General features: G+C 42.7%; 1 protein-coding gene across 11 annotated transcripts in view; it reads left to right on the top strand.

The window, feature by feature from the left end:
- DCUN1D4 (defective in cullin neddylation 1 domain containing 4) overlaps positions 1-25,032 on the top strand; it is an 87,145-nt gene extending 62,113 nt beyond the window's left edge. For 9 of the 11 annotated variants that reach the window (XM_058722616.1, XM_058722617.1, XM_058722627.1 and 6 more), the window contains 4 exons: positions 6,859-6,967; positions 19,275-19,379; positions 21,506-21,608; positions 21,713-25,032. In XM_058722616.1, coding sequence (XP_058578599.1) covers positions 6,859-6,967; positions 19,275-19,379; positions 21,506-21,608; positions 21,713-21,768 — 373 coding nt within the window. In that variant the 3' untranslated portion in view covers positions 21,769-25,032. Of the gene's footprint in view, positions 1-2,245; positions 3,387-6,858; positions 6,968-19,274; positions 19,380-21,505; positions 21,609-21,712 lie in introns of those variants that run through there. The other 2 variants (XM_058722618.1, XM_058722619.1) reach the window with 2 other exon arrangements.
- The last annotated feature ends 2,469 nt before the right edge of the window (positions 25,033-27,501 follow it).

Raw genomic sequence — 27,501 nt, 5'->3', positions numbered from 1 at the left:
TTTATTTTAGTATTCTTCTAGAGCAGAGCTGCCCAATAGAAAATAGACCAGCCTGTCCTCTTCTCACAGATGTGAGCCACATATGTAATTTTAAATTTTCTAGCAGTCCCATTAAAAAAAAGTTAAAAGAAACAGGTAAAATTAATTTTCATATATTTTATTCAACTCCAGATATCCAAAATATTATTTATTATTCAGACATGTAATCAATATTTTCAAAATTTATGAGCTGTTGTACATTCTTTTTTTCATATTAAGTCTTCAAAATCTGGTACATATTTTACATTTATGATCCCTCTCAATTTGCATTAACTGTATTTCAAGTGCTTGATGGCCATGTGTGTCTAGTGACTGTCATGTTAGCACAGGCTTAGAGCTTAAAAGGTAAAGGCCTATCAGCATCTGGTTTACAGTTAGGGAGAAAAAGTTGACTGAAGTTTAACTTGTAAATGAAAATATGTATTTTATATATTCTGATTTTACCTTTGGGCAAAATTGGAACTTCATTACTCCAGTGGTTGAAAAATAATAATAAAGAGTCTATTTGTGTTACCCAGAATGAGGAAAAAAAAACGGTGGTTTTATGTGTTCAGTGTGTGTGTGTGTGTGTGTGTGTGTGTGTGTGCGCGCGTGTGCGTGCGCGCGCGCACACAAAGTTTCATTCAAGTAAACAGTTGTTACTCTGTATTCTGAATTGAAGGATACAGTTGAGATGGGTAAGTAAATATTTCAGTGGTACCTGAAGATGAAGAGCAGATTATTAACATAGTAACTTTGATCTACGGAATGACTCTTTTTTTTTTTTTTTTTTTTTTTTTTTACTTTTACTAGGAATAATAGACTTTGACATTTACTGGATTGAAATTGGAGTGGAAATGGTTTTATGGTTTTATTCAAATAATTTTGGAATTTGCCAAAATTGTTATCCATTTGTTATTGATAACAGTGCTTTATTTGCACCATGCTTTAGTAGTTCATAAGTCATTTTGCTGCTTTTCCATTTGAGCCTCACAGCTGCCTTCCTTGTGAGGAAGACAAATCAGGCTTTATCCTGCACATTTTACAAATGAGGAAACTGAGGCTTAGAAGGGATACATAGGATACATGATGTGTTAAAGTAAGTGGCAGAAATGGGAAGAAAACCCAAGACTTCTGATTCTTTTTTTTTTTTTTTTTTAATGTTTATTTTGAGAGAGAGCACAAGTGAGCAGGGGAGTAGTAGAGAGAGAGCACAAGCAAGCAGGGGAGTAGTAGAGAGAGAGGGAGAGAGAGAATCCCAAGCAGGCTCCACACTCAGCACAGAGCCTGACGTGGGGTTTGATCGTAACCGGAGATCATGACCTGAGCCAAATCAAGAGTTGGATGCTTAACTGACTGAACCACCCAAGTGCCCCAAGACTTCTGATTCTTAAGTCACATTCTTCCTTTAACAACTGTTGTCTGATGGCAAATGAGTTTTAGATAAAGCCATACACTTTCCTGTCATCATGCTCTAGAATTTTAGGGTTAAGTCCTCTGAAATCTCTTTAAAAATTACGTTTGTCATGTTGGGAACATCTCCTTAACAATTTTAAGTCTACTAACTTTCACTGTTTCCCCCCTGCCTTTCTTTACTGCCTTCTGAATACAGCACGTAATGGCTGCACTTTTTAAAGGGGGGCCCGTGTAATGATGAATGCATGGCCATATCAAGATTTTATTTCAAGCCTTCAGAGGAGGCACCATTAGTATTTTCGGGCACATTTTCATTTGTCTTAAGAGGCTATAATATCCATTTTTAAGTAATTCTAGATTATTTTTTACATTTGCCTTTACAAAAGAACGTTATACACTGCCGGGTCTTTCCCTTGCGTTTTGAGGGCCACACCACCTGGGAAGTATGCAGTTTCCTGGGAGGTCTATGTAAGTTCAGGGAGGGCAGAGGGGAATTGCAGGGACCCCACCTCGTAGGTTCTTTGTTGGGAACCCTGCTTGCCACTCCGTGTGACACACAGGCGGGCAGTTGAGTTCCTCTAGGGTACTGCCACTTGGTCCTTGTAGTTCAAGATGAGGTGACAAGCTGGGTCCACTCTAAGGGCAGGGAGGAGCCTGCTTTCTTCTTGTGCGATCTGAAACTCGGAGACTGGTTTCCTCATCAATGAGGAAGAGATCATTACTCAAAACAACCTTTAAGGTTCTCTATAGTTCAGAATAGTCGAATTGCAAGTTTTAAGAACCTCCACTCCCCCTCCCTTAACCTCCCTAGATTCGTTTGTTCAGCAAGTGTTTGGATGGCAGAGATGTGCCACCTGCAGTATTCTACATCCTGGGGAAATAAAACTCACAAGCAAGACAGTCCTTTTGGGGCAGGGGCTCAGAAGCAAAGTTCAGCCAACAGATCCAAAAATAGTAAGGCCACTTCTCTTTATGCTTCTCGAATTGATTACATAAGTACTGTGTTTGTAAGGTGTCCACACCCGGTAAATAAGAATACTCAGAGACGAATATGCTCTAGAGATAGCAAGTAGTCTGTCTACTGAATTGCCTGTTTTGTCTTCTAGTTTGGGTTTTTGTCTTTTTTGCCCTTTTTTTGGTTTCATTAAACCTGTCCAGTGAAGTGTTTTGAGCTCAATCTGGAATTAAAGTGTATGTGACAATCCCTGTATTTATAATAGAATATTTGATTAAGATGCTAAGTTTGAAGAAAATGGTTACTGGACAGAGGGAGTGGAGACTATGCTCTGCTGCTCCCTGGGTGGCTCTGGCAGCACGTCTAGAACCAGGAAAGGGAAGCGATGCTCTGTGACTCCCCCCTGGGCTCTCAGAACTCCGTCTCCTGGACACTGGGGAGGGGAGCGAGCTGTGTGCAAGCCCCACCAGGGCCAGTGTTTTGGAAGTGCTGGAAGGAGTGACGGAGGGCATCTGGCGGGGGTGGGGGGGGGCGGTACGTTCATTCCACGTTCTGTAGCTCATTCTCAGTCAGGAGAAGGCACAACTCATTTCAGTGGACTGTTTGTTTTATCGCCTTGCTCCAACACGTGGGTTTAAGGTTACTTCTAATGAATCAAACTTATAAACCTGTTTAAGCTAAACGAAAGTGTGTTAGACTTGTAGCTTACTTTGCATAGACGTGAGGATTGGCTGGAAAAATACCTTTGGCTAAGTGAAGGGGTGAAGGCCTTTCCCCAGGGAATGGAGAACTCCTTTTGGTTCTAACCTTTGGTGCTTACCGTCCCGATTTCTGGTGCTTCTGAATCTGTAACAGGAGCAGAAGTCACGGAAGAAATGATGCCACAGTATGGCCACGTTTTGTTTTGGAAAACAGTGCTCTTGAGTGGTGTGGCACTATGTCAGTCAGAAACTAACAGGAGTTTTCTTACGTGTGATACACTGGAAAGCGGGGGTGGGGAGGGGGGAGGGGGCAGGGGGGAGGCTGAAGATGTGGCTGCTTCCTGAAGTCCCGGGCTGGTTTGCTTCAACTTCCCGACAAGCCAGTTTCTTCACTTGATCTTGTTGAGTGGCCACTAGATGGCAACCTGTAGTTCGGACCGGGTGACTCAGAGGTGTGTTCCCTGCTGGGGGTCACTCCAGAGGCTCGTGGGTCAGGGCCCTCCCCCCCCCCCCTTTTTTTTTAAACGTTTATGTATTATTGAGAGACACAGCATGAGCATTGGATGGGCAGAGAGAGGAGGAGACACAGAATACGAAGCAGGCTCTGAGCCATCAGCACAGAGCCTGATGCAGGGCTCCAATTCACAAACCGCAAGATCATGACCTGAGTCGAAGTGGGACGCTTAACCGACTGAGCCACCCAGGCGCCCCGGGGCAGGGCCCCTTTTAAAGCAGATTAAACTCTTTATTGATGGTAATAGCTCTGACATGTGTAACTGTCTTTATTACATACGTGAAGTGAAAATTTTACTTTGGTATTTTGTGCTTTATACTCCAGACAGGATCTCTGAGCGTCTTAAGACAAATGAAAACGTCTTTCAGGGGACATCTTTTGCCAGGGTGGCAGCTAGACTCCCAGGCATGCTAACGAACTTCCATTTTGCCTTGAGGTTCTACCCAAAGATTCTTGGCTACTTTATTTTCTTTTAGCTATGTAGCAGATGTCTAAATGAGTGCTCTCTGCCCTTGAATCTGTTGAAACAGACATCTGTTCTTCTTCCTCTCATTGGACAGGACTAAACTAAACCCCCTGCCAAAATCTGGCCAATTTCCTGTGGCTTTGGTCCTTAACCTTCCTTTTCCAGTGAAGAGGAGAGACCTCGGCCTTAAATGTTTCGGGGTTAGCTGCTTTCTCTCCTCTTTGACCCTCTACCATATTGTTAATAAAGTATCATTAGTTATTTATGTATACAGTAAAAAATCAAACCATATAGTAGAGTCCCCAGTGCAGAGAAGACCCTGTTCCCTTCCTGCTTCCTAGACTCCAACTTCCTGCTTTCTCGTGTGCCCTGTTAGCTTCTACCAGCCCTCTTTTGGGGGTTGGCGCTAGATCTCTAACTAGGCTATCGGCATCTCTCTGTTTTTTTCTTCCGCAGCCTTTCTCCACAGAGATTCAGAGTGAATTTTTCAAGATGCAAGCCTGATTGTGGTCTCTCCCATGGTTGGAGGTGGCTTCCAGTGTTTCTAGGATTCAATTTAAAAAACAAAAACCAGTATGGACCACAAAACCCTTTATGGCCTGGCCTCACCTCCCTTTCAGCCTTATCCTGGAACCACTTCCCCTCTTACTCTCTTCCGTTTGGTCACAGTGGGTTTCTTTAGTCTTTGAGCTTGGCATGCTCCCTTCTGCCACTGGGCCTTTGCGCATGCTGTTCCTTTTATCTGGAAAACCCTCTGCTCCAGAAATATCCTGTTTCTGCTCTCGGCCATTAGCTAACATTTCAGTCCCTTAAAGAAGCCTCTTCTGACTTCTTAAAACAGTTTTTTTTTTTTTTTTTTAACATTTATTCATTTTTGAGAAACAGAGCGCAAGCGGGGGAGGGGCAGAGAGAGAGGGAGACGCAGAATCCAAAGCAGGCTCCAAGCTCTGAGCTGTCAGCACAGAGCCCGATGCGGGGCTCGAACTCACGAACTGGGAGATCATGACCTGAGCCGCAGTCAGATGCCCAACCGACTGAGCCACCCAGCCGCCCCTGCCTTTTCTGACTTCTAAAACAGTCTAATTGTTATCTTTTTCAGTTTTCAAACATCCGGAAGAAATACAGCACATTCTAAATTGTTGTAGATTCATAGAGGTGAAACATTTACTCTAATTTTTGACTTTTAGGTATTTTATTATCTCAGTAGATTATGGGGACTATTTTGTAGTTAGCTACAAAAAGAAACCTTTACAAATTTATTGCTAAAGATAGATCAGTGTGCTGATCTATGATGTGAACGTATGAACGGTATTTTAGTTTATAAAGCATATAAACTGTTTACATTGATAATACTTTTACTGTGTATTACTTATGCTTAGTGGTAGGTGAAAGCCCTACAGGGGAACACAAGAAAGCACGTCCAGCATTGAAAAGCTTTGATTTTGCTGATGGAAATGGTGACTCTTGGTTCTCATTTTTAAGGGCTAGATACGAGGAACAGAAAATTAGTTTGTAAAATTAGCCAATCAGTCTGCTTCCTTAGGAAAAATAAACAGTGTGTCCCTTATCTGTAAAAACAGGTTTTCATCACCAAAGCTCCCTGGAGATATAGCTGATTTCAAGTCTAGGGTAGAGAAAGTACAAGGTGAGCTGGAATATCTTGTACCATAAGCAAGGACGTGCTCAAAGACTGATGGCACATGTCAGAAGGACACTGGCACCAGCTTGAATGGGCCACTGCCCAAATGAGGACGATTTGTGCACCAAAAAGAATAAAGGCGGTAAAAGATTATAACACTGAATAAAAAGCAAAAATCCTTAAGTCCAGAAAACGCGAAAGGTGGTGCGTAGAACTCTTCTTTATAGAATAACTTGAGCCGGTGATGGTGGTAGAGTCCGAAAAATCACCGTTTTGCATCTTCAAATGCAAAGCCAATTCAGGTGGTATCACCAGTGGAGGCTAAAACCACCGGATGGAAGGTTGTTCGGGAACGAGATTCACAGTCTCAAGATATCATCCCACAGATTACATACTGTTTCAGAGGAGGGAAAATACCTGTTCATGGAGAATCTGGGGGATGTTACCTTAACTGAATGAGTCCATTTACCGTGGCTCCTAATGGGACAGACTGACGTTACAGGTCCTCTCATGGGGTGCACTGAGAAGGGCCTCACAAGCAGTGTTGTCATAACCATTTAGCTTAAGTATAATCAGAGGGAAATTATCTGACAAACAGAGATTCTACAAAACAACCGTTCTCAAAAGTGGCATTGTCAAGAAAGAAGAGAGGTGACACCCTTCTGGAGACGAAGGAGATATGACCACTAAAAGCAACGCGTGAGCCTTGATTGGATCCTGGATCAAGAAAAAGCATCTGTGAAGAAAACTGAGGGAACACTGGGGAACTTTGTATATGGGTTGTGTATTAGCTAAGAAAGTTTACACTGGTAGAATATTAGGAGTGATGATGGTATTTAAGTGTTTAGGAGTGAAGTGTCATCATGTTAGTAAGTTACTTTCAAGTGGTACGGAAAAAAGTGCACACGAGAGCACAAACGTGACAATGTGTGTTATGAACTGAGGGGATGGGTATATGGGTGCTTGTTCATTATTTCCGTTTTTCTGTACATTTGAAATTTTTAAAAATCAAAAACGTAGGGAAATGGGTCATCATGAATGTGTTGCAACTCCAGGGTTTTATTGTCTTTTGGTATTCTGTTTCATGTTACTGCCCCAGTTAAGAAAAAAAACCTCAGGTTATAATTTGCCTTTATTCTGTTTTTCTAGATGTGATACAACAGAAAAGCTCAGAAATACTTTGGATTACTTAAGATCATTATTAAATGATTCTACAAACTTTAAACTTATTTACAGATATGCATTTGACTTTGCACGGGTGAGTTCTCTGGAGCCTATCCAGATGTTTCCCTCTCCTCCCGCCCTCCCCCCCCCCCCCCTTTTTTAATTGCCATTTGAGGTTTGTTTTTACATGCTGCAAGCAAAGAAGGTTGAGTAAGTTACTCCCAGGGTGCTAGTTAGGATTTCTTTCTACATGTACGCTTTCTACACTAACCCTGATTCTGGGCAAAAATGTAGTTTGTTAGCAAAAAGCTACGGTGCCAGACCTTGAATAGCTCTTGCTATTGGCTTAGAAGTAATTTATAAACTGGCATGTAATAGACACTTTTCTAAATGTCTTTTAGATAGGCTTAGAAGAGCTTTTCATTCTCCTGAAACAACAAACCTTCACCCATTGAGTTATTGGAGTAAACTGCAGATCTGATTCTGTTTCACTTCCTGTATTGTATTTGGAAATCGTTTGAATTTCTGACCTAAGCTAATTGCAATGAACATTATTCAACCCTAATTTCCAGTCGTCATTTTGAAAAGTGAGCATCTTGTAGGTCACATCGTGAGGCTGGGCTAAGTGTGTGACCGCGGTTCTCCTGGAGCGAAATGAAGGCTCAGTTTTTCAGCCTCGTCACCGTAGGCAGTGGATTCTGAGGCACCAGTTGGCATTGTGTTCATTCGCCCGCAGTCCACAGCCCACACGGTCACACTCCATTCAAGAGCGGTGTCGTGTTTTCTGTTAAGTTGGTGTGTTTGGTGCATTCAGGGCATTGGGCTTGATTGATCGATTGTGATTTAAAGCAGAGAATTCAGTGTCAGGTGACTCCCTTTTTTCTTACCACCATGTTGGTCTTTTTCACTGCTTGCGTGCTTTGGCTCTGCTAGTTCCGCACCAGAGGTTTACCCGATGGTGAATTCTGGTGCATCTGCGGTAGCACATGAGTAGTTCTCTGTGGTGTCCTCATTTGTGCATTTTTGCATTTGTCGTAACCTTCACATAAAATCCCAACCCGTGAAAGTTTATAGATGTTAGAAATGGTGTGGTGAAATTCAAATACAGTGTTCCACTAAATGGCATTAGCGTAATTGTATGTAGAAGTTATTTGCCAGATGCTTTTAGAATAGATACACAGTTTGTAGGATTAAGTATTTCATCCCGCGAGATCGTTTTCCTCCCAAAGTCAGCTGTTTCTTCCTGTTTGGTAAAGTTTGTGTAGAAGCGTTCTACCTTCTCACCAAAGTAAGCCCTGTTTTCCAGCTTTTCTGTTTGGGGGCCAGAGTTGCCCACGTATCTGCCGTAGCCCCGTCGCCGGCCATGGTCCGTCAGCGCAGCCTGTGCCCCGGGGACTCCTTTGCTCGCCTCTTGTGGCGCCTTCCACCGCAGCCTTGCCGATCCGATCGAGGCCCTCGGTCCTCCTTGCCTGCGCTGCTGTGGTCCCCTTATTCCCGGGCTCTGTCACGTCCCCTCCAGCATCACATTAGCAGGGTGCCACTCCTCCACCTTCGGCCCCAGGGTCATTGGGCCGCCTTCCGGCTCGGCGAAGCCTTCAGTTCCCGGTGCCCGGATGTCACGTGGGGCTTCCCCATGCGCCCCCTGCAGCTGCTCTGCAGCCTCTCGAGTGACAGGCAGGGGCGTTTTCGGTCTACTTCACGGAGGAGGAGAATGGGCCTCGGAGAAGCAGACACATTGCACCGTGGTCACTCTGTCCGCGGCAGTGGATCCAGGACTCAGACCCGGGTTCTGGCCTCAAGTCCAGGCTGCCGGTCACCCCAGGCTTCCTTTGTCCCACGGCACCTGTGTTGCGGGGAAGTCCAGTCAGCTGAACCTGCCGCCCGCCGTTTTTGGCCTTTCTGCTTTCTGCCTTTTGTCCCTCCGGGCCTCTGCCCGAGTCCTGTTGGTGCTCTCCCAGCTCTCTCCTGCGTCGGGTGCCTGGGCCCAGCCTCCCGGGTCCTCCTGTCCTGGGGGGTCGTGCGCCTTCGCTGCATACCCTGGCGACCTCCTCCGGCTCGACCGTGGCGTCTGGGTACGACAGGCGTTCGTCTTCTCAGACCGAGCCAGGGACTGTGTCTTCTCTTTCTTCGCATCCTCAGTAACAGCCAGCAGAGGTCTTTGCTTTTGGTGAGCATTACCAATGAATTAATAAGTCCCTTTATGGAAGGTGAATACCACGCATATTTAATCATTGCCAAATAGATTCAGTTTGGCTAAAATATGCTCTAAAATGGATTTAAAAGATTGTTTTCAATGTTTATTTTTGAGAGCAAGAGCGAGAGCGAGCGTGAACGGGGGAGGGGCAGAGAGTCCCGCGCGCGCGCGCGCGCGCACGCACGCACACACAAAATCCAAAGCAGGCACCAAGCTCGGAGCTGTCAGCACAGAGCCCGATATTGGGCTCAAACCCACGAACGGTGAGATCACGGCCGAAGCTGGAGTTGCACGCTTAACCGAGCCACCCAGGCGCCCCTAAGATGGATTTTTTATTGAATCCTTTGGTTTGCTTTGGTGTATTTAGCTGTATCCCACAAGATTTGAGATGTACGTATTTTCATTTGCATTCAGTTCAAAATGTTTTCTGTTTTCCCTTGTGATTTCCTCTTTGACCACTGGTTATTTACAAGTGTGTTGTTGGTGTTATTTTCCAAGTATTTAGGATTTCTCACATAAGCCTCCTGTTATTGATACCTAGTTTAATTCTGTTGTGGTCAGAGAAGATACCCTGTGTAATTTCAGTTCACTTAGAGGTATGGGGACCTCATCTGTGGTCCAGAATGGTCTCCTGTGATGAATGTGTTATGTGTAAAACACATAAAAAGAATGAATATTCGGCTGCTGTTCGGGGAAGTGTTTTATAAATGTCAGGTCATGTCGGTTGATAGTGTTGTTCAGGTCGTCCTTCCCGATGTCTGCCTGCTAGGCTCTGCCCGTCACTGAGAGGGGATTGTTAAACTCTCCAGCTCTGTTCCTCCTGTTGTTTCCAACATGGATTTTGAAGCAGATACTAGGTTTAGATCTACTTCATGGTGTTCTGTGCTCTTAAAGAATTGACATGTTAGCATCATGAAATGTCTCTTTATCTCTGGTAATATTCCTTAATTTGAAGTTTGCTCTGTCTGAGACAAATAAAGCCATTCCTGCTTTCTTTTGATTAAAGTCTGCATGATAGATCTCTTTCCATCCTTTTACTTTAAACCTGTCCATGTGTCTTTATTTAAAGTGGGTTTCTTATAGGTAGGATATAGTTTCTTATAGATACCATATACACAGTCTGACAATACCTGTCTTAATTGAGATGCTTAAACCATGTACATTGAATGTAATTATTGCTATGGTTAAATTTACATCTCCTATAGTATTTTTTTCCTATTTGTCTTATCTGTTTTGTTTCTTTTTCCTTTTTATCATGACTTCCTTGGATTGAGTTTTGTTTGCTTTTTCTAATGATTCCATTTTAATCATTCCATTCCAGCATTGTCTTAATAGCTGCATCTCTGTTTCATTTTTCTTGTGGTTGCTCTAGGCTTTACATATACATCTTTAAATTTTCATAGTCTACAAATAATATTTTACTACTTTATGTATAATGCAAGAACTTTTATAACAGTAGACTTTCATTTTGCCCTCCCATACTTTCTGCTGCTGTTGTACATTTTACATATATATATATATATATATATATATATATATGCTATAAATCTCACAATATATTGTCTTACTTAGTCTCTTCAAACTGTTACAACAAGATACCAGAGACTAAGTAGCGGGAATCTATTTCTGTAGAAGGGAGGCTGGGAGATCCAGGATCAAGTTGCCAGCAAGATTAGGTATCTGGTGATTGCCTGGAGCCTGATCCTTGAATGGCTGTGTTTTTGCTGTAACCTCACATGGCAGAAAGGAAGAGGGAGCTTCTGGGGTCTCCTTATATAAGCGCACTAATCTCCAGCCTCGTGACCTAACCACTTCCCAAAGGCCACGCTTTCTAATAACCATCACCTTGGGGGTTAGGATGTCAACATACGAATTTTGGGGGAGCCGCAGACATTCAGCCCATAGCATACATTGTTACCATTTTTGCTTTTAAATAGGCAAAAATATCTTTGATGCTCTGTCTTTGTGCTCTTTATTTCTTTTGTGTAGATTCACATTTCTTCCTGGTATCATTTTCCTTCTACCCAACAAATTCCCTTTAACATTTTTCATAGTACAGCTTTTCTGGTAATGAGTTCTCTAAGCTTTTAATTTGCCTTCAATTTAGAAGGTGCTTTTCTGGGTAAAAGATTTTAGATTGACTATCTAATATTCTTTCAGTACTTTTAACAATCTCTCTCCCTTGGTGTCTCGTATAATTTCTGATAAGTCTGATGTTCATTTTTCCTTTGAACATAGTGTCTTGTTTTGTTTTTTATTCTCTTTTCACTGCTTTTCAGCAAGTTGATTATGATATGCATTGGCATAATTTTCCTTATATTTATTTTGGTTAGGGTTTGTTTAGTTTTTTGAATCTTTGGACATACAGTTTGCATTAGATTGGGAACTTGGTCAGCTGTTGTTTCTTCATCATTTTTTCCGTTCTCCTCTGCCCTCTGTCTGGGATTATAGTTATACCTAGGTTAGATGCCCGATACCATCCCACAAGGCAGTGATGCCACGTTCAGTTTTTTGGGTCCCCCCCCCATCCCCTTTGTAATATTTCTTGCTACATCTGCTAATATTAATCTTTTCTTCTGCAGTGTCTAGTTCTGTTAATCCTAGCTAGTGTATTTTTAAGTACTGTAGTTTTTCATCTTTATAAGTTCCTTTTGAGCCTTTTTTTATGTTTCTCTCCTCATTATGTGATAATATCTCCTACCTCTTGAATATCTAGAACATGTTTATAACAGTTGTTTTAACAACTTTATCTTCTGGTACCATCATGTATGTCGTTTTTGGATTTCTTTCTATTGCTTAATTTTTATCCTGATTGTGCGTCGTATTTCACACGTTCTTTACATTCCTAGTAGTTTTTGTTTCTTTGTTTTTTGATTGGATGCTGGATATTGTGAATTTTATGTTGTTGGTTCCAGGGTTTTCTAGTATTCCTTTAAATAAGGTTTGATTTAAAAACTTTCCTGGTGTGTAATTATAGTTACTTGGAGATTGCTGTCAGTCTAGGGGTGATTCAGCTTCACCGTAAGACTCTTTTTGAGGATTCTACCCCAGGCCATGTGTGTTAGGTCCTTTCACTGTAGCTGGTAGGAATGCAGGGGCTTCCTAACCCTGCAGGAACCCTGCCTGCTTGTTTGCAGTGTGATTCCTTCCCCAGACTCAGGCAGTTTCCTCTTGCACAGACACAGAGAAGTCCTTGGCCAATGACTAGGGAGACACTTTGTAAATGTCTAGATCCCTCTCTGTGTAGGTCCCACCTTGGTATTCTGCCTACAAACTATAACCACCTTTGTGTCGTTGAACTCTTGTCTTTTCCAACTCAGCAAGACCACTGGACTTGGTTTGGGTTCCCCCTCCTGTGCTCTGGCCTCAGAGGGGTATCCCAACAGTGATCTGGGATCACCATAGGGCTTACTTCCTGTCTCCTTTTTCTCAGTGGTCATGGTCCGTTGTCCAGTGTGTGAGAGGCATCACTTCATATATTCAGTCCAATTTTCTGGTTGTTGGAAGTGAAAGGGGAAATCTGATTTCTCTTAACTGCATCTTGGTTAGAAGCAGAACTCAAGTTCTTCTTTTTCCCCCCTCTAATGTTTTCTTTTTTCCTACTAAAACATGACTCCTGGAGGTATTAATGCGTAATTAACACAGCAGACCTTTTAAAAATCAAACTTTCAATAGAAATGAAACTTTCTGATCGTTTTAACATCTTAAATATTCCCTGTTGTAAATAACAATGGCATATGTTAAATATTTTCATTTATACTTTAATGTACCAGGAAATAAATTATAGTACAATACCAGAAAGTGGTAAAATGACCTCTTTGACATCTCTCCACCAAGACTATAGTCCTGAGGATGTGATTGGGTTTTTTTCCCCCTCACTTTCAAACCTTGTAGCCAATTAAAAATAGTGCTTGGCTGTAAAGTTGCATTCTTTTTCTCCTAATTTTACTTTGACTTGAACTTAGTCTTATGGATGCCGTGGAATTGTGGAGCTTTAGAGCTGAAAGAAAGCATTAGAGGCCACTTGGTCCAGTGTTGTTGTTACGTAGATGATGAGACTGAGCCAGAAAGGAGGGGACGGCAGGAGGGCCCAAGCACCGCCCCTGTCGTGCATGTCACTGTCTTCTCACAGAGCCACAGCGCCTTCCCTGACTGGAAACTGTCACCACCCTGTGGTGTCTTGTTGGAGGAAGATAGTGGGACATACATTCAGGGGCTGAAATGGCCAGTTTTTCCATACAAGTGGGATTTCATCTGAATATTTTTATGTGGAAGGGTTTTTTCCTCGATGTAGGTATTATTATACAAGCAAATATCATTGTATGAATTCCTTTAAATAAAACAGCCATTTTTTCTTGATTCCTTTTTAATTTTTTTTAAGTTTGTTTTGAGAGAGATAGTGTGAGCGGGGGATGGGCAGAGAGAGAGAGAATCCCAAACAGGTTCCACACTCTTAGCACAGAGCCCCATTCAGGGCTCAATCTCACAAATGGTGAGATCATGACCCGATCCAAAATCAAGTCGGACGCTTAACCACCTGAGCCACCCAGGAACCTCTTGATTCCCTTTTAAACAAAGGACCTATTGACAGTAAGATTGTACCAATGGAATGAGGTAAAAAACTATAGTAAGTTTTTGTTGATCTGGGAATAGTTATTAAATATCCGTTAAATTTGATTTTTCTCCGTTCTCTGTGGCAGAGGCAGGTAGCGTGCTGAAGTCATGGAGCGAGTGGACACCTCGGAGTTTTGAGGAGGACAGATGTTGGGCTGAGAGGGCCTGAGAGCAGCAGCATCTTAGCCCTGAGAAGAGCGGGCGTTCTTGGCCTTCCCCTGGCAGGATGTTTGGACTTGGTGCAGAAAGGAGAGATAAGGGGCAGATTGAGTGAGGAGGCTGTGGGCGTGGGGGGCAGAGGGACTCGAGAGGCCTCCTAGACCAACACAGGTGCATCCACATGGGTGGGGAGGAAAGTGGAGTCAGGAGGAGCTGCCAGGTGGAGAGCAGGGAGGCCCTCCCTGTGAGGTGCGGGGGTGCAGGGAGCAGCGGGTGATTTCTCTGGGGGGGAGTCCTTGCCCTTGCAGTCCTCAAAGTAAAGCTTTAAGAAGTTGTAAAAGAACTTGGAGGCAGAAGAGCCCGGTGGGAGCCCCTCTTACTGGGAGGCGCTCTCACGGCGCTTACTGGGCGACAGGGTGGTTCCCGCAGCCTCCCTGGCTGTTCGTGCTTTGTCAGCCTCAGGCTCCCAGCTTCTGTGGCCACTCCTGAGGGGGTGTTTCGGGAAGATGTAAGGAGCCCCACAGATCAAAGCTCCTGTGTCGTCTTCCTCTCGGTAAAATAGCAGCTGAGTCATGTCTGTCCATGCAAATTAGACATGACTGAGCACGTCACTCATAGAGTTTACTAAGGAAAGTTTTCCTAGGCCTCGTTCAGCAACCTCTTATCAGAGAATCCCACCCGACTCTAACCTACACCTGTTGCGGTGGTTTGAGTCACTTCCCCTAATAAATTTCTTACTTCTTAACCAGTGTGTCTGTCTAGTTTCCCTCTCCACACAGTCCCCCCAACACACACACACACACACACACACACACACACACCTCTCCACTTCTCATGTTTTCATTGTGAATTAGGAAGAAAACAGAAGCTTTTGTCCTGGGTGAGGACAAAAGCAAGAAGAGTATGCAGTCATCTAATCCCAGGTTGGTTACCCTGAAAATCTGCTCACTTTTATCTTTAAGATTACGCTGTGGTTATTGTGGACACCCAGGTTTGCCCAGCAGGTACTTGTAAAGCTAATCGGACCTTATGCCTCAGTATTTCAGCCTCTCTCCTCGTTCCTTCTCAGGGAAGTGACGTGGTACTCAGTGAAGAGCTCAGGTGTGCACTCACACTTCCTGGTTCATGTTATTTAGTGCCCCGTGCCTCAGTTTCCTTATTTATAAAGTGGGGATTATAATAATGCCTGTCCTGACACGGTTGTTGTATTAAATGAGTTTAAGGCACTTACAACAATTTCTGGCACAGATTAAGTTCTTTGTAAAAGTTACCCGTAGAATTGCAAATAGTTGTTGTGTTATTCTTCACGGGCATTGTTTAGGTTGTCTGCATACCTCAAGTCTCAAATCATGACTTGTTTTCCAAGAATAGTGCTTACAGTAATACAGTCTGTGCCAAATAAAATGACAAGGAGAGACTGTGCCTGTTGGCAGATTTTTTTTCTTTTGTTCTAAAGGAAGTGTCAATAGTTTAGCTTAATTAAGTAATTGCCTTGCAAACATTGTTATCTGTAAGTGAGTTGCTGGGTAAGTTCTAAGAGCATAATTATTTAGTTTCATTTTTCCCAATGAGAGGGGACTCGGTTTTTTTTGACTTTTAGCTTGTTTTTAATGTGCATTAAAAAAAAAAAGCTCCCGCTCAAAAAACTGATTTACTGCATTGTCAGTTTTGTAAACTGAATCACAGTAAGCTTTGAGTCCTTTAGCATTATTTTTCCCTTACGTTTGTTTTCTTAGGTAGCTGTGTTGAGGAGGACTGCGTTCTCTCTTTATTTTTTGTAATCCTTGTGGTCTCAAGTGAGAAGTGCAGGACGCGTGTCTTCCGTTTTCAGTTCAGGCCTTTGGATCTCACATACCGATTTCCGACTTGGTTCTTGCCATCTATGTCTGTGAATTGTGGTCACATATATTGTTTCTTGAGCTCATCTAGTAAAGGCTGTCTCGAAAATTTTAGGAAGTTTTTTTATTTCGAAGGCTTTTTTTCCTTCATCATTTTAATAATTCAAGGTCCATCCCCCTTTTCACATACAAGTCTTAAGCTGTGAACACTTTGTGAAAATAGGAACTAGATCATCTGGAACAGTTGGGGGCCTCTGATACAGCGTATCTGGATCGTGGATGTGAAAGATGTTAGAAGATTCATTTTTATAATACCATACTTATATTTACATATTTACAGTTAATTGCTTTGTTTCTATTGTTTCTTAAGTCACTTGAGCCATTTAAGGAAAAAAAAGATTAATCTTCACATTTTACAAGAAGACCTATCCTGGAACAGTCTTATATAAACAAGAGTGCTTCTTAAAAGTATATGTATTAGAACTTTAGATCAGACCTTAATAGAACTTCATTACTCTCTACGTTAGCTATTGTTAGACTTCAGCCTGAGGAATGCATTTATTCCATATACAAAACATAACTTCCTCAAATCTTCAGATACATTCCTTTGGTTTTACGCGGCACCGCTAAGAGGCCTGATTCATCTGTAACTGCTTTTTAAAAATCTGTGTTTAAGGAGGCAGCAAGGCAGAATCTAGTTGTGTATTATAGGGAGTTAGTGTATCTTTGGTGTATAGAACCTGTTCGGTTCCTATTATTTGAAAAATACAATTGTTTTTTAATGTGTTATCTTACGTTGATGCAAGTGCGTGAAATATATACCTACACGTTTTGGGTCAGGAGTAGGCAGGAAGGAAAGTTTCGTTTCTTCTCCTTTAACCTTGATGGGCCTTCGGGGATACTGAGCGACTCTCGCCTGTCTCTCTCAAGGCACTTTCTGCTTAGATTCTGACCTTGAGATGCGGAAATCTGTCCCTCGCTCCTTGGTGCTCTATGAGCAGAGGGTCTTAGGGTTGGTGTTGACAGTGTACTATTTAAATTCTCGTGAGGAGCTTCTGTGTGTCTTTGCCGTACTCCTTGAATTTGTTAAGGTGAATTTTTTTTTTTTTTTAAACTGCCCATGATGTTGATGGCTGCCTCATGGCATTCTAGAAGATTCATTTCACTTTTAATTGGGACTCCTTTGCAGAGACTGCCATTAGGATCATTGTCACAGAACCCCCTGAGTGTGTCTCCCATTTTGCTGTTTAGGAGATGTTTGCTGTGAGATCTCTCAACTGTGCTGTTCCAGGAATTTTGAGCCTTTCCAGTTATGGTCATTCGCACTTAGTCAAGTCCCCCCACTGGCAATGTTGGTTACCAGCAAGAAGCCACTGTTCCGACCGTGAGTGCATCCATAATATCTTTCTCTTATTTGCTAGGCAGAAGATGGTGTTAGTGATTGCGAGCTGCCGGCTGGCACCCTGGCAGAGCAGGAGTAAGTGAGTGCTGTTCAGCTTCCGGTCCTGTGAGTCTGATGCCTTTTCCTCCATGTTTTGGCATCACTGCCAAACACATGCATTGAAATCCTTCATGATCATCAGTTTGTCAGATGATTATATTGTTGCAAAGAGTCTGTCCAGGTCCTTCGTATCTTTTCTTTTTTTTTTTTTTTTTTTTTTTTTTTTTTTTTTTTTTTTTTTGTCACCTTAGTGTATGTCCATTGTGATGGGGACAGAGGCATTGATGTTGGAAGAAGGCACAAATGTATCAAGGCAAGACTAGTGATTTTAGGTGTGGTGAATGATGACAAACTGCTCAGAGGGAAAGCTTTTCCAGAATGCCGGTGGCGTCAGCCCTGTGCTACACGAGCTGTTGTTCAACAAACGACGTTTGGGCCCAGTCCTGTGGTGCCGCGTGTGTTCTCCACAGTTTACTCGTTATTATTTTTTTATTTTTCTGTGGATTGCTTTATAGCGTGGTGCGCTGTTGCTGTCTGCCACACCTATGTTACAGGGTAAGAGGAAATTTTCCATTTGCTTGCACAGTGCATCACAGAAGTATGAACCCCCGAAATGCAACAAACCAATGAGGTGGTGGGCAAAAGGTGGGCAATCTCGGGAGCACCTTTTCTACTGTCTTCCTCTCCGTGGGAGTGAGTACCGCAGCCCTGAGCAAGACCCGTATGCATGGCCGGGAGACAGGCAGAGAACGCCGTGGAAAGGAGGTCCCACCTGTTGGCATTGAACTGTGGAATTGGGCCCCCGCCATCCTCAGACTCAGTTGTGTGGCCTGTAACAGAGAAGGGTGACTTGGAGCCATCTGACCCGGTCTGTACGAGAACGGTCGTTACGCTTTATGACCGGGACCGAAAGACAGACCCCGTTGCACATCCTCCTGTATCTGCATCTACCTTGTTTGCTGTTGTTGAGTGAGGCCCTCACATTTGCTGTGTTGTTTTAGTCCTTTACTTCTAAATCCGGTGTCATGGCCAGAAATTCTCTGTGTACTAAAGAGCATTTCAGCATTAAGTCCTTGAGGTAACAATTTATTTTATCGGAAGGTATGTGTGGCTGCATATGTGGCTGACAGTGGTGGTCACAGCATCATCTGTTAATTTGGCGAACGTTTAGAGTCCACCCCGAGTGAGATAGCCAGGCACTTTCTCCCTTTGTAGAAAAGTACTTCTGCAAATTGCCACGGTAGTTAAAATACCACAGGGAGGCTAGCTTTGGATGTGTGAGGTTACCGCTTATGGTCCCAGGTCCTTTGTCCCTTTGCATAGAAAGTGCCCACTTTTAGTTCCGGAATGGAAACTTGTACAGAAGGGGACAGTGAGAGAGGAGGATCCTAATTGCAAATATAAGTGAATTTGAGCTTAATCTGCCCATATTCAGGTTTATGTAATATTTCTCTTCTGGTTTCCTTACAAAATGTTGTTTTTCACTGGGCTGCTAGTTAGGTGTATTCTGCTAAGAGATTTCACATCTAATAAATCCAAGGTAAGAAGGACTGTAATAGGTTAGACTGTTTTCCCACAGAGTAGGGGGATGCATTCGTCCTCTTAGAATCCCCAGAGCCCCAGCATTTATTATGAGTTGAATTTAATTCCAGCATGTTTAGGTACAAGAAAAGCATTTACCAACGAAATGAAATTGTTGGAAAAAATGGTTTTTATTAAGGAAACCTGATTCCTAAGCATGGAAACCGAAACCCTTAAATTCTGTTCAGTTAAGTCACGGGCTTTGGGGTCAATACTAATGATTTGGATGATCATCAGAAATGTCAAATGGCGAGCGATTGAGTTGTAGCTTTTTCTTTATCCCATGAAATAATCATCGGTATTGTTACTACCTAACCGATCCACTTTGCATTAGGGCGATCACTCAGCTGACATGAATTTCCTGTGGTAAATTGGTACGGTACCAAAACGATTAAGCCCTCCGTTGCATTTGACTGCCTCCCCTCCCCCCTCCTTAGTCTTGGTTCAGGGTTTTTATGGTGTATGATAAATGAGCTGTTAACTAACTTTGTGTCGAAGTGAAATAGAAATTTGGATTATTGGAATTTATTATTTGGGGGCATCTGGCTCATCCTTGTTTTTGTTTGTTAAACAGGAAAAGGACCAGCGCAGCCTAGACATAAACACTGCCAAGTGCATGTTGGGACTGTTATTAGGAAAAATCTGGCCCCTTTTTCCAGTTTTTCACCAATTCTTAGAGGTACCAAACTGCTATTTTATGGAATGTATGTTTGCTTGCTTAGAACTACCAAGTATACTTTATTTAACCATTTCACGTAATTTTGTCTGTTGTACTTTTCTGCCTTTAGGAATTATGGTGACGTGTAATTGCTGTCCGTGAGCAGTTACCCGTTTTCTTGGGGTGTGTCTGTGTGTGGGGTCATGTGTTGCATCGCTCCCCGGCGCAGGTGCAGGCGAGACAGCTGGAGCTCTGTCCTTTCCTTTCTCTCGCCCCGCTCGGAAAGCTTTACTTCTGTCGGGATTTCCTACTCTGCATGAGCAAGATTCCCTTTCTTTTGTGGCTCTAGATGAATTTCCACTTTGAGCGAGCAAAGGTTAAAAAACAGCCTTCTGCCTTCTTACTAAAAGAAGTTTGTGATATATTGTTATCTAGTCTCGTCTAGATAGATAAGAGATCTGTCTTCTCTCCAGGAACTTGGGGACCTAGACCAACCTGAGCATTAGGCGCACTGGCAGTATCCCCCTCAGTTTCCACTTGCTTCACGTCTGCGTTAGAAAAACGCCAGCGTTTCACTCCATCGTTGTTTGTTTGCTTTAAGTGGTAATGATCAGAAGTGCTGAGCTGCTGGTTCTCAGGAGCTGGTTTTGATGCTGTGTGATGCTGTAGGACCTGAGAGTATCTGAGATGCAGGTTTGAGCTACTTGGGTTGTCCCACATGGCATCCTTCTTGCCCTCCAGCCCCAAACCCTTTAAAAGGTGCCCTTTGCTTGAAAGGATGAGGGTGCCGAGTCCTTGAGGAAAGCTCGGGCCGTACCCTGACCGGCTTCACTCCTGCCGTAATCTTCTGTGCAACCCACTTTTTGTATGGGTCCGGAAACACTTCCAGCTGATCCGATTCTTTGAGGACTGTTACTAAAAATTGCTTCTGATGTTCCTAACCAGGACTCCTCAAGACAGGTCTAAAAACTCTAGTTTTACTGTGAGAAGTGTCTGTTTACATGGCAATCCATGTCTGCGAATGGTCTGTTCTAATTTCTCTGGCCATCCCGTGACATGTTAGCTTTCTTTGGAAAATCAGTAGAGATAGGTCCTTGTTCTTGGAGTTGAGTGACTGAGCCTGAGTGGGAGGTGCGTTTTAGCTGAGAGACCTTGCCGCAAGCAGGTCTGACTGCACAATTCCAGGAGCATCTTCAACTGTTTCCGTGACCGATGTTTGCTTTGCACTGCTTAGGAAGTTCAACTTGTAGTCTGTGCTTTGTTCTCTCTTTTACATTAGTTTGCTTTTTTCTTTTCAAAGGACACAGCGATCCTTTCATTTGAGTTTCTCTTGTGTTTGCATCCTCAAAACCATTGGCTCAGCTCTTTGCTTTTTGATGTACTTGTATTGTTTTCCGGTGTTCCTGATTTTTAGTGGTTAGGATTCCAAAGCTGTTGCATCTGGGTTTTAGTTTTCAGTCTTTCTACAGGAATCGTGTACTTTAAAATATACCTGCGGCATATTTCTTGTCTAAGAGGAATAGAAAAACCACTTCATGGGTATCCTTGATTTGTTACTTTTGTGATCAGATTCAAGTTTTGCACTGTTAGAACAGTAACTTTCTTCAGTGGCTGGACAGAGCACCTAGCTCTGAGACCGCTGGTAGCACTCCGGAAGTTCTCGTACAGTAAGTCGCTGCTGTGTGTACTTTGTGCTGACACCCGGCAGTGAGCCGTGCCGCTCAGGACAGCGTTACTCGTGGGAGCGGCTCTTTCTCTGGCCCCTGCTTTCTGCCAAGCACCGAGTGAAGTACTTTACATAAATTCTCTCTTTTAATTCTTGCAGTATCTCTGTGAAGTAGGTTAATTACCTCTTTTTTATAAAAGGACTTCTGCAGGTTAGGAATTTCACTTCTAGGGACAACAATCACGTTTCTTTGATGTGCTTGTCATTTTGTGTTGAGCCCTCATAATATTTTTCTAACGCAAATTGTCATCTTCAGTTCTCTTGCTCTCTCTCATCCTTGTCCTCGATTGGTGCTTACCATACCTCAAGTGGAAAGAGTTAACCTTCGTGAACTTGATTATGTTGATTCATACAGCAGTTGAAACCGTGCCATTTGTTAATTCTGAGTGTCGGTAATTCATATTACTTTTCCCTCCATCAGCAATCAAAATACAAAGTTATTAACAAAGACCAGTGGTGCAATGTGCTAGAGTTTAGCAGGACAATTAACCTTGACCTCAGCAACTACGACGAAGACGGAGCGTGTAAGTACCCGCGCTGGGCGCCCTCACACCCCCGCCACTGTGCATTCGCACATCCCCCTGTGAGGAAGAGCCTCATAGCCGTGTTGTTTTCTCTCTCTCTTTAGGGCCAGTTTTGTTGGACGAGTTTGTGGAGTGGTATAAAGACAAACAGATGTCCTAGGACTTTATGCATAGCAGCGAGAGAGTCACTGTTACCACAGATATGTCAACCATTAGCCATAAATTGCTGTTTGTATCCAAGCGCATGCTGCTTTTCTTGCACTGTCTCCCTTCTGCAGGGACGTTGTGGTGTTTGCTATGGAACGGGTCAGCTCTGCTTGCTGTGTAGCATTGTTCTCTTGGAAGGCTGCTTTGCGGTTTGTATTTACACTACAGATTGGTGAATTTGCCAACGTCCTCACTGTGATGATGTGTATATTGCTGTTTAAATTTTGTATATGTGTATAAAAAGAAAAAGCTTCACCTAGAGATTATTTCTGCAAAACTGTATTGTAAAAATAATTTTTGTGGCATATTTCTTAGTCCCTTTTTTCAGACGAACCAATTCTACTTTATTTGGTCTCAAATGTAGCATTTCAGAAAACAAGAGAGAACAACTGTTACCACAAGTAAATGTTACCTGAATTAACCTTCTTGTTTAAGAGGCCAACTTTCGTGAAGCAGGTGGGAGTCCTAAATTTTCAGAGGCATATACCAAATATAATTTGGTTTACTTAAATATGAGCGCTTTTAAACGACGGAAGTTCTAATTACTTGAACATACAGACACGCACCATGCCACAAGCCTTTCCACCATGCGAGGTGTAGGATTTTATCCTCTGATGTTAAAGCCGGAGTAGTTCGAATATAGGTACACGTGAACAAATGAAAATCGCACCTTTTGAAAACGAGCTTGAAACTCTCGTAAACTTCCTTCAGCGGTTCTGTTTCTCCTTTTGCATTCTCCTAGTCAGTGTTGGGTCTGCCGATGCTTCCCGTGCCATTCGAAGTAACCTTGATTTCGCCTCCTCCGTGGAAGCCGAATGGTTCGCTGGCAGTTTGTCACCGCAGAGCACTTCTAGTTGTGGTTTGGATTTTCAGTTAAGCTTTCACGGTGTCTAATTTTCTAGTTTTTTGGAAAAAGAACTCTACTGTAAGCGAGAGGTTTCGTTTCGTTTCGTTTCGTTTTGTTTCTCTCATGCTAGGCTTTCCCTGGCAGAATGTCCATTGCAGGCAGTGGACACGAAACCACCAGCATTGAGCTAACTTTATTACGCAGTAGGACCTTTCCTGGAGGGGCCACTCGTCATTCATTATCTGGGTAATTTGTACAGAAAGGTGATAGCCATTATTTATGTGGATGAGGAAACAAGAGTAAACAGGACGGTATTTGGGGGTTTGTATGCTGTGTCTTTTTTTTCCCCCCCTTGCCTTACCCTTCTTGAGGAAATTTTTAGGTAACATGTTCCCCCTCAACTAACTGGTGCTATTGAATGCCTGATTTAGTCCCTAAAGTTTTGTGAAAACGTAAAAGTCTAATGATATAAACCAAGTAAAAAGCTAATGGTGCATTTGAACAAATGAATCCTATAGATGTGAGCAGGATCCATGATTAAATAATGATTGGAAGAGGTTTGGGTTATTTCAAAATCTGGCCAAAAAAATCTTTTGGATTAAATGTGAACCTTTAAATGGCATTAAATGAGTAAAGCACACAGACGATGCTACTCTTGACCACTATGTCACAGTTTATTTGCAAACAGTGTTCAGATTTTCATATTATTTTTTTCCCTAACTGAACCACCAAAGACAGAAATTTTGTATGTATATACGGTGTGTGTGCATATACAAAATCATGATATGGTAGAGTGAAATTACTTCCTTTTTCTACCAAATAGAAATGTTTGGTTTGCTGTGAAATAAACCAGAAGTGTGAAAAACTCTGTAGTGATTAAGCATACTTGATCATTCCTTGCTTAGGAATTGTAGACTCACTTCTACCTTACAAATTCATACCAGTTTGCACAAATTAATACCTGAGAAGCATAGAAGGTGTTGATGGCAAGCACAGCTCTTGGGACCTATGTGTTGCAAGGGGTTCCGTTCCAACGGGTGCCTGTTACTCCAGTGACGATTGGCCATCGCCAAGTCTGAATTGGCGAAGAACTTGATTTGTTTCCAAAAGTATCCTGTGAAGTTAAAAAAACAAAAACACACTTTAATGGCCACGGTTCTTAAATTTGATCAATTGCAGTTTTGTTTAAACAAGTATGAATCACAGATAAAGTTGTTGTAAACAAGTTATTGTTAGAAACTGGAGAATGTTTTAAACACTAAGCACAGTTAATCCTAAAATAAAAGGATTGTTATGGGGAGACGTTACATTTCATCCATGGTGAACATTTTGATGATGGGCGGAAAACCTGAGTGAAAACTGTTCGTGGTACAGAATGTGAAAGTAGGTATTCCAACGTGATGATAATCTTGCATATTTAGAAAACTCCAAATAATTTTCAAACTTCCTTGAAAAATAAGCCTCTGTGACTGTGGAGTGCTTGCCCTCAGTTCTTGATTTTATGCAGTCAGCACTTGTTTCTAGGGAGCAGAAAAGGGGCCAAATGAGTAATAAGATACTTTTCTCTTAAAAATGTTCCTAAGTTACATAAAATTGAGCAGTCATCAGACACTTATTTAGTGGTTAATGTTAAAGAAATTAGGGTGCCTTCTTCTGGTTTTTCTTTCTTACCTGTCTACACCTTTTCTCTCTTTCCACTGTGTTTTGAACTACACATTGCAATACTCTGTTGTCATGGAATACAACTTCTCAGTGTTTCCTGGTAGGTCAGAAGTTTCATGATTTGATTTGCCATGAACACCCACTGTAATGTTACATGCCGCTTTTTTGAAGCACGAACTCTGAATTAAGTTTTTACAGAATCTGACCAGACACCCCTCTAGATTCTCATTTAACAACGGACATCTGTTGCTTCTCAAGGCTCCATTTTAACAGTGCTTTTGAAGTTTATACAGAAAGCTTTCCAAGTTAGTTTGTGCCCTTGGTTTTTATTCTTACAACTGCTAAAATACCTCTGTAAGCCTTATCTTTTATTCTTTCATATGTTGTATAATAAATGTATAGAATTCATTGACCAACTAAACGTTGGGTGTCTGTAAATGAGACCAAAACATGGGTTGCTTTTTATCATAGAATCCTTTCCCTTGGGGGTTACTGTTAAGTGGACAGCAGCCAACCTGTAACTGTGAACGCTTCGTGTCGTCAGTATTTGCATTACATCCATAAATGCGTGCAAGTCCTGTGACTCCAGCTTAACTACAATACTGTTATGCCACCTAACTTGAGTACAGCAAACTGGTTTTAGGTTTTCATGGAATTGATGTAAAATGATATCCCATAAATAAAAAGTATTTGTGTTTGGTTTCAGAACTGACTTGTCAATTCTTTCTTCACTTCCCGGGGTTTTGCTTCAAAAACCACTGAAGGTAGTTCCAGAGTATTTTTATCTTTTATTTTCTCCTCTCCTCGCCGCCCGCCCCCCCCCCCGCGCCAATTCTTTATATTAAAGAATTTCAAAGCTATAGAGAAAAAAAAAACCCGGAAGAATACAGTGAACACCCATCCATATACCTGTCACCCAGATTTTCTGCTCGTTAACATTTTGCCACCTTTTCTGTACCACCGAGTGTGTGGGTGTGTGCGCCCTTCTCTGTGGATAGGTACGCTTGTTTCTGAACTTGAGAGTAAATTACATTATGAAGCTCCAGACCTCCAATTTTGAAACAGGGACATTTTTATAACCGCAATACAGTGATCACACTCCAGAAATTTAACATTGATCCAAGACTATTACCTAATATACAGCACAGATTAAAATCTCTGTTTGTACCGATAATTGGCCTTGATAGCAATTTTGTTTTCGTAATCTGGAGGAAAGCGTTGCATCTGGCTGTCATTCCTCTTTAGTCTCTTTTAAGCTAGAACGGTTCCAGATACAGTACAAACGCTCCTCAGCCAAACTGTGATAAGAAGATCTACAACCGCATGTTATATATTTCTAAAATACCGAGCAGATAACGGAGTGTCTACTACGTGCCAGAGCCGGACGGAAATGACCACTCTTAACTGCCTCCAGCGCTACCGTGCGGTTAGTGTCTAGCGTGTGTCAGTCCTGGTTACTGCTCTCTGAAAGTGTCTCACGTTAGAATATCCGCTCCCTGGTGGCAGGACCTCTGGCCCAGAGTGGGTGCCCAGAAAATGTACGCGGAAGGAAGCAAGTCACACAGTTCGCACTTGGCAGAGAATTGCCAGGAGCTAAGAAACCTCGCGTAAAGATGAGAAGATCCTCAACGACTGATCCAGACTTTAAGACTCCCAGAAGCTTGAAAGTAAGACCGGAGGTCGAAGACAAGATTCCTATCCTACAGAATCCAGACGCACTCTGTTTAAACTGGTGCTGTCGATGGTGTTTCAACGATAATTTGGACCAAAAGCTGAGGATCAAATCAAGAAGATAACTCTTGCAGACACCTACAAAGGCGGTGGTTGGAATGAAGGGAAGAGCTTAATTCTATATGGTAGTAAGGAGTGGGAGGTGGCCAGTGTTAGGACCGAGGACCCAACCTGGGATACAGCAAACAGCAGAAAACCACAGGCCGCTTCATCCAGTGCTACAAAATAGGAATATGAGATGTGTTTCTCTGGGCAATACTAGTCTGTGTGAAAATTCACAGGACTTGAGGGGTGCCTGGGTGGCTCAGTCGGTTAAGTGTCCAACTCTTGATTTTGGCTCAGGTCACACACAATCTCATTCGTGAGATTGAGCCCCACGTCGGACTACCCTGGCAGCATGGAGCTTGTTTGGGATTCTCTCTGTCTGTCTCTGCCTCTCCTCCTGTCCCTCTCTCTCTCTCTCTCAAAAATAAACATTTAAAAAAACTCAGAGGAATTGAAATAAAGTTCTCCAGCAATGTAACAAACAGGGTAGACTGGGGAGAGAATAAATCACTAATGCCTGCTCAAGACAAAAAACCCAGCTGAGGTGCGTTGCAGCAGACTTCCGAAGGAGAAAGGGTTACAGGGGGGCACCTGGGTGGCTCATTCGGTTAAACGCCCAACTTCGGCTCAGAGCATGATCTCACAGTTCATGAGTTCGAGCCCTGCATTGGGCTCTGTGCTGACAGCTCAGAGCCTGGAGCCTGCTTCGGATTCTATGTTTCTCTTTCTCTCTGTCCCTTCCCACCCCCTCTCAAAAATGAATAAACTTCAAAAAATAAAAATAAAAAAAAGTTTATAGGAAGTTTGCTTCAAAGGAAGAGCATTTTTAAAGACCACTTTTTGCAATAAGGGGATGAAGAGGAAAGTGAACTGAAAAATGACAAACACCCACAGGAAAAGACGGAAGGTCACCGAGTCCACCCCAGGGCTACAGAAGTGAGGAAGAGAATTAGCTACTTCTGGACAGCACCTTTCTTGCTTTCTTTGAACCAACAGGAAGGCAGGATGTGTTCTCTGTGGTGCAGTATGCATTACATCATCCTATATGACTTGCTTGAACGTTATCCCCAAATCTTAGTGTGAAGAATAACTTTCAGGCAGAAGGTGAGAGAAAAGCTTTCATGATTCCTTTAGAGAAGAATTGCCAGTGGAACTTAGTTACAGCTAGAGAGGAAACAAACCTATCACGTAAGGAAAGAACACCTCAAGCTTGCTGGCCCTGTCTACTTATCTAAGCATTTAGGGCAGAAGATAATCCAAAATAGACCACTTTTGCCACTTTCGGCCCATTCAGCAAAAAATAGTTTGGGTCCCTCCCCCCCCCCCCCCCCCGCCAAATTCGTTCCTAACATTTATCTTCAATTGCCATAACAGAAAATAAAATCATCCCGTGTGTCCAAG

The sequence above is a fragment of the Neofelis nebulosa genome, chromosome 3, assembly GCF_028018385.1.
Source record: "Neofelis nebulosa isolate mNeoNeb1 chromosome 3, mNeoNeb1.pri, whole genome shotgun sequence".
NCBI lineage: Eukaryota > Metazoa > Chordata > Mammalia > Carnivora > Felidae > Neofelis > Neofelis nebulosa.
The sequence above is the reverse complement of the archived record's forward strand: the minus strand, read 5'-3'. Positions and strand labels throughout refer to the sequence as shown.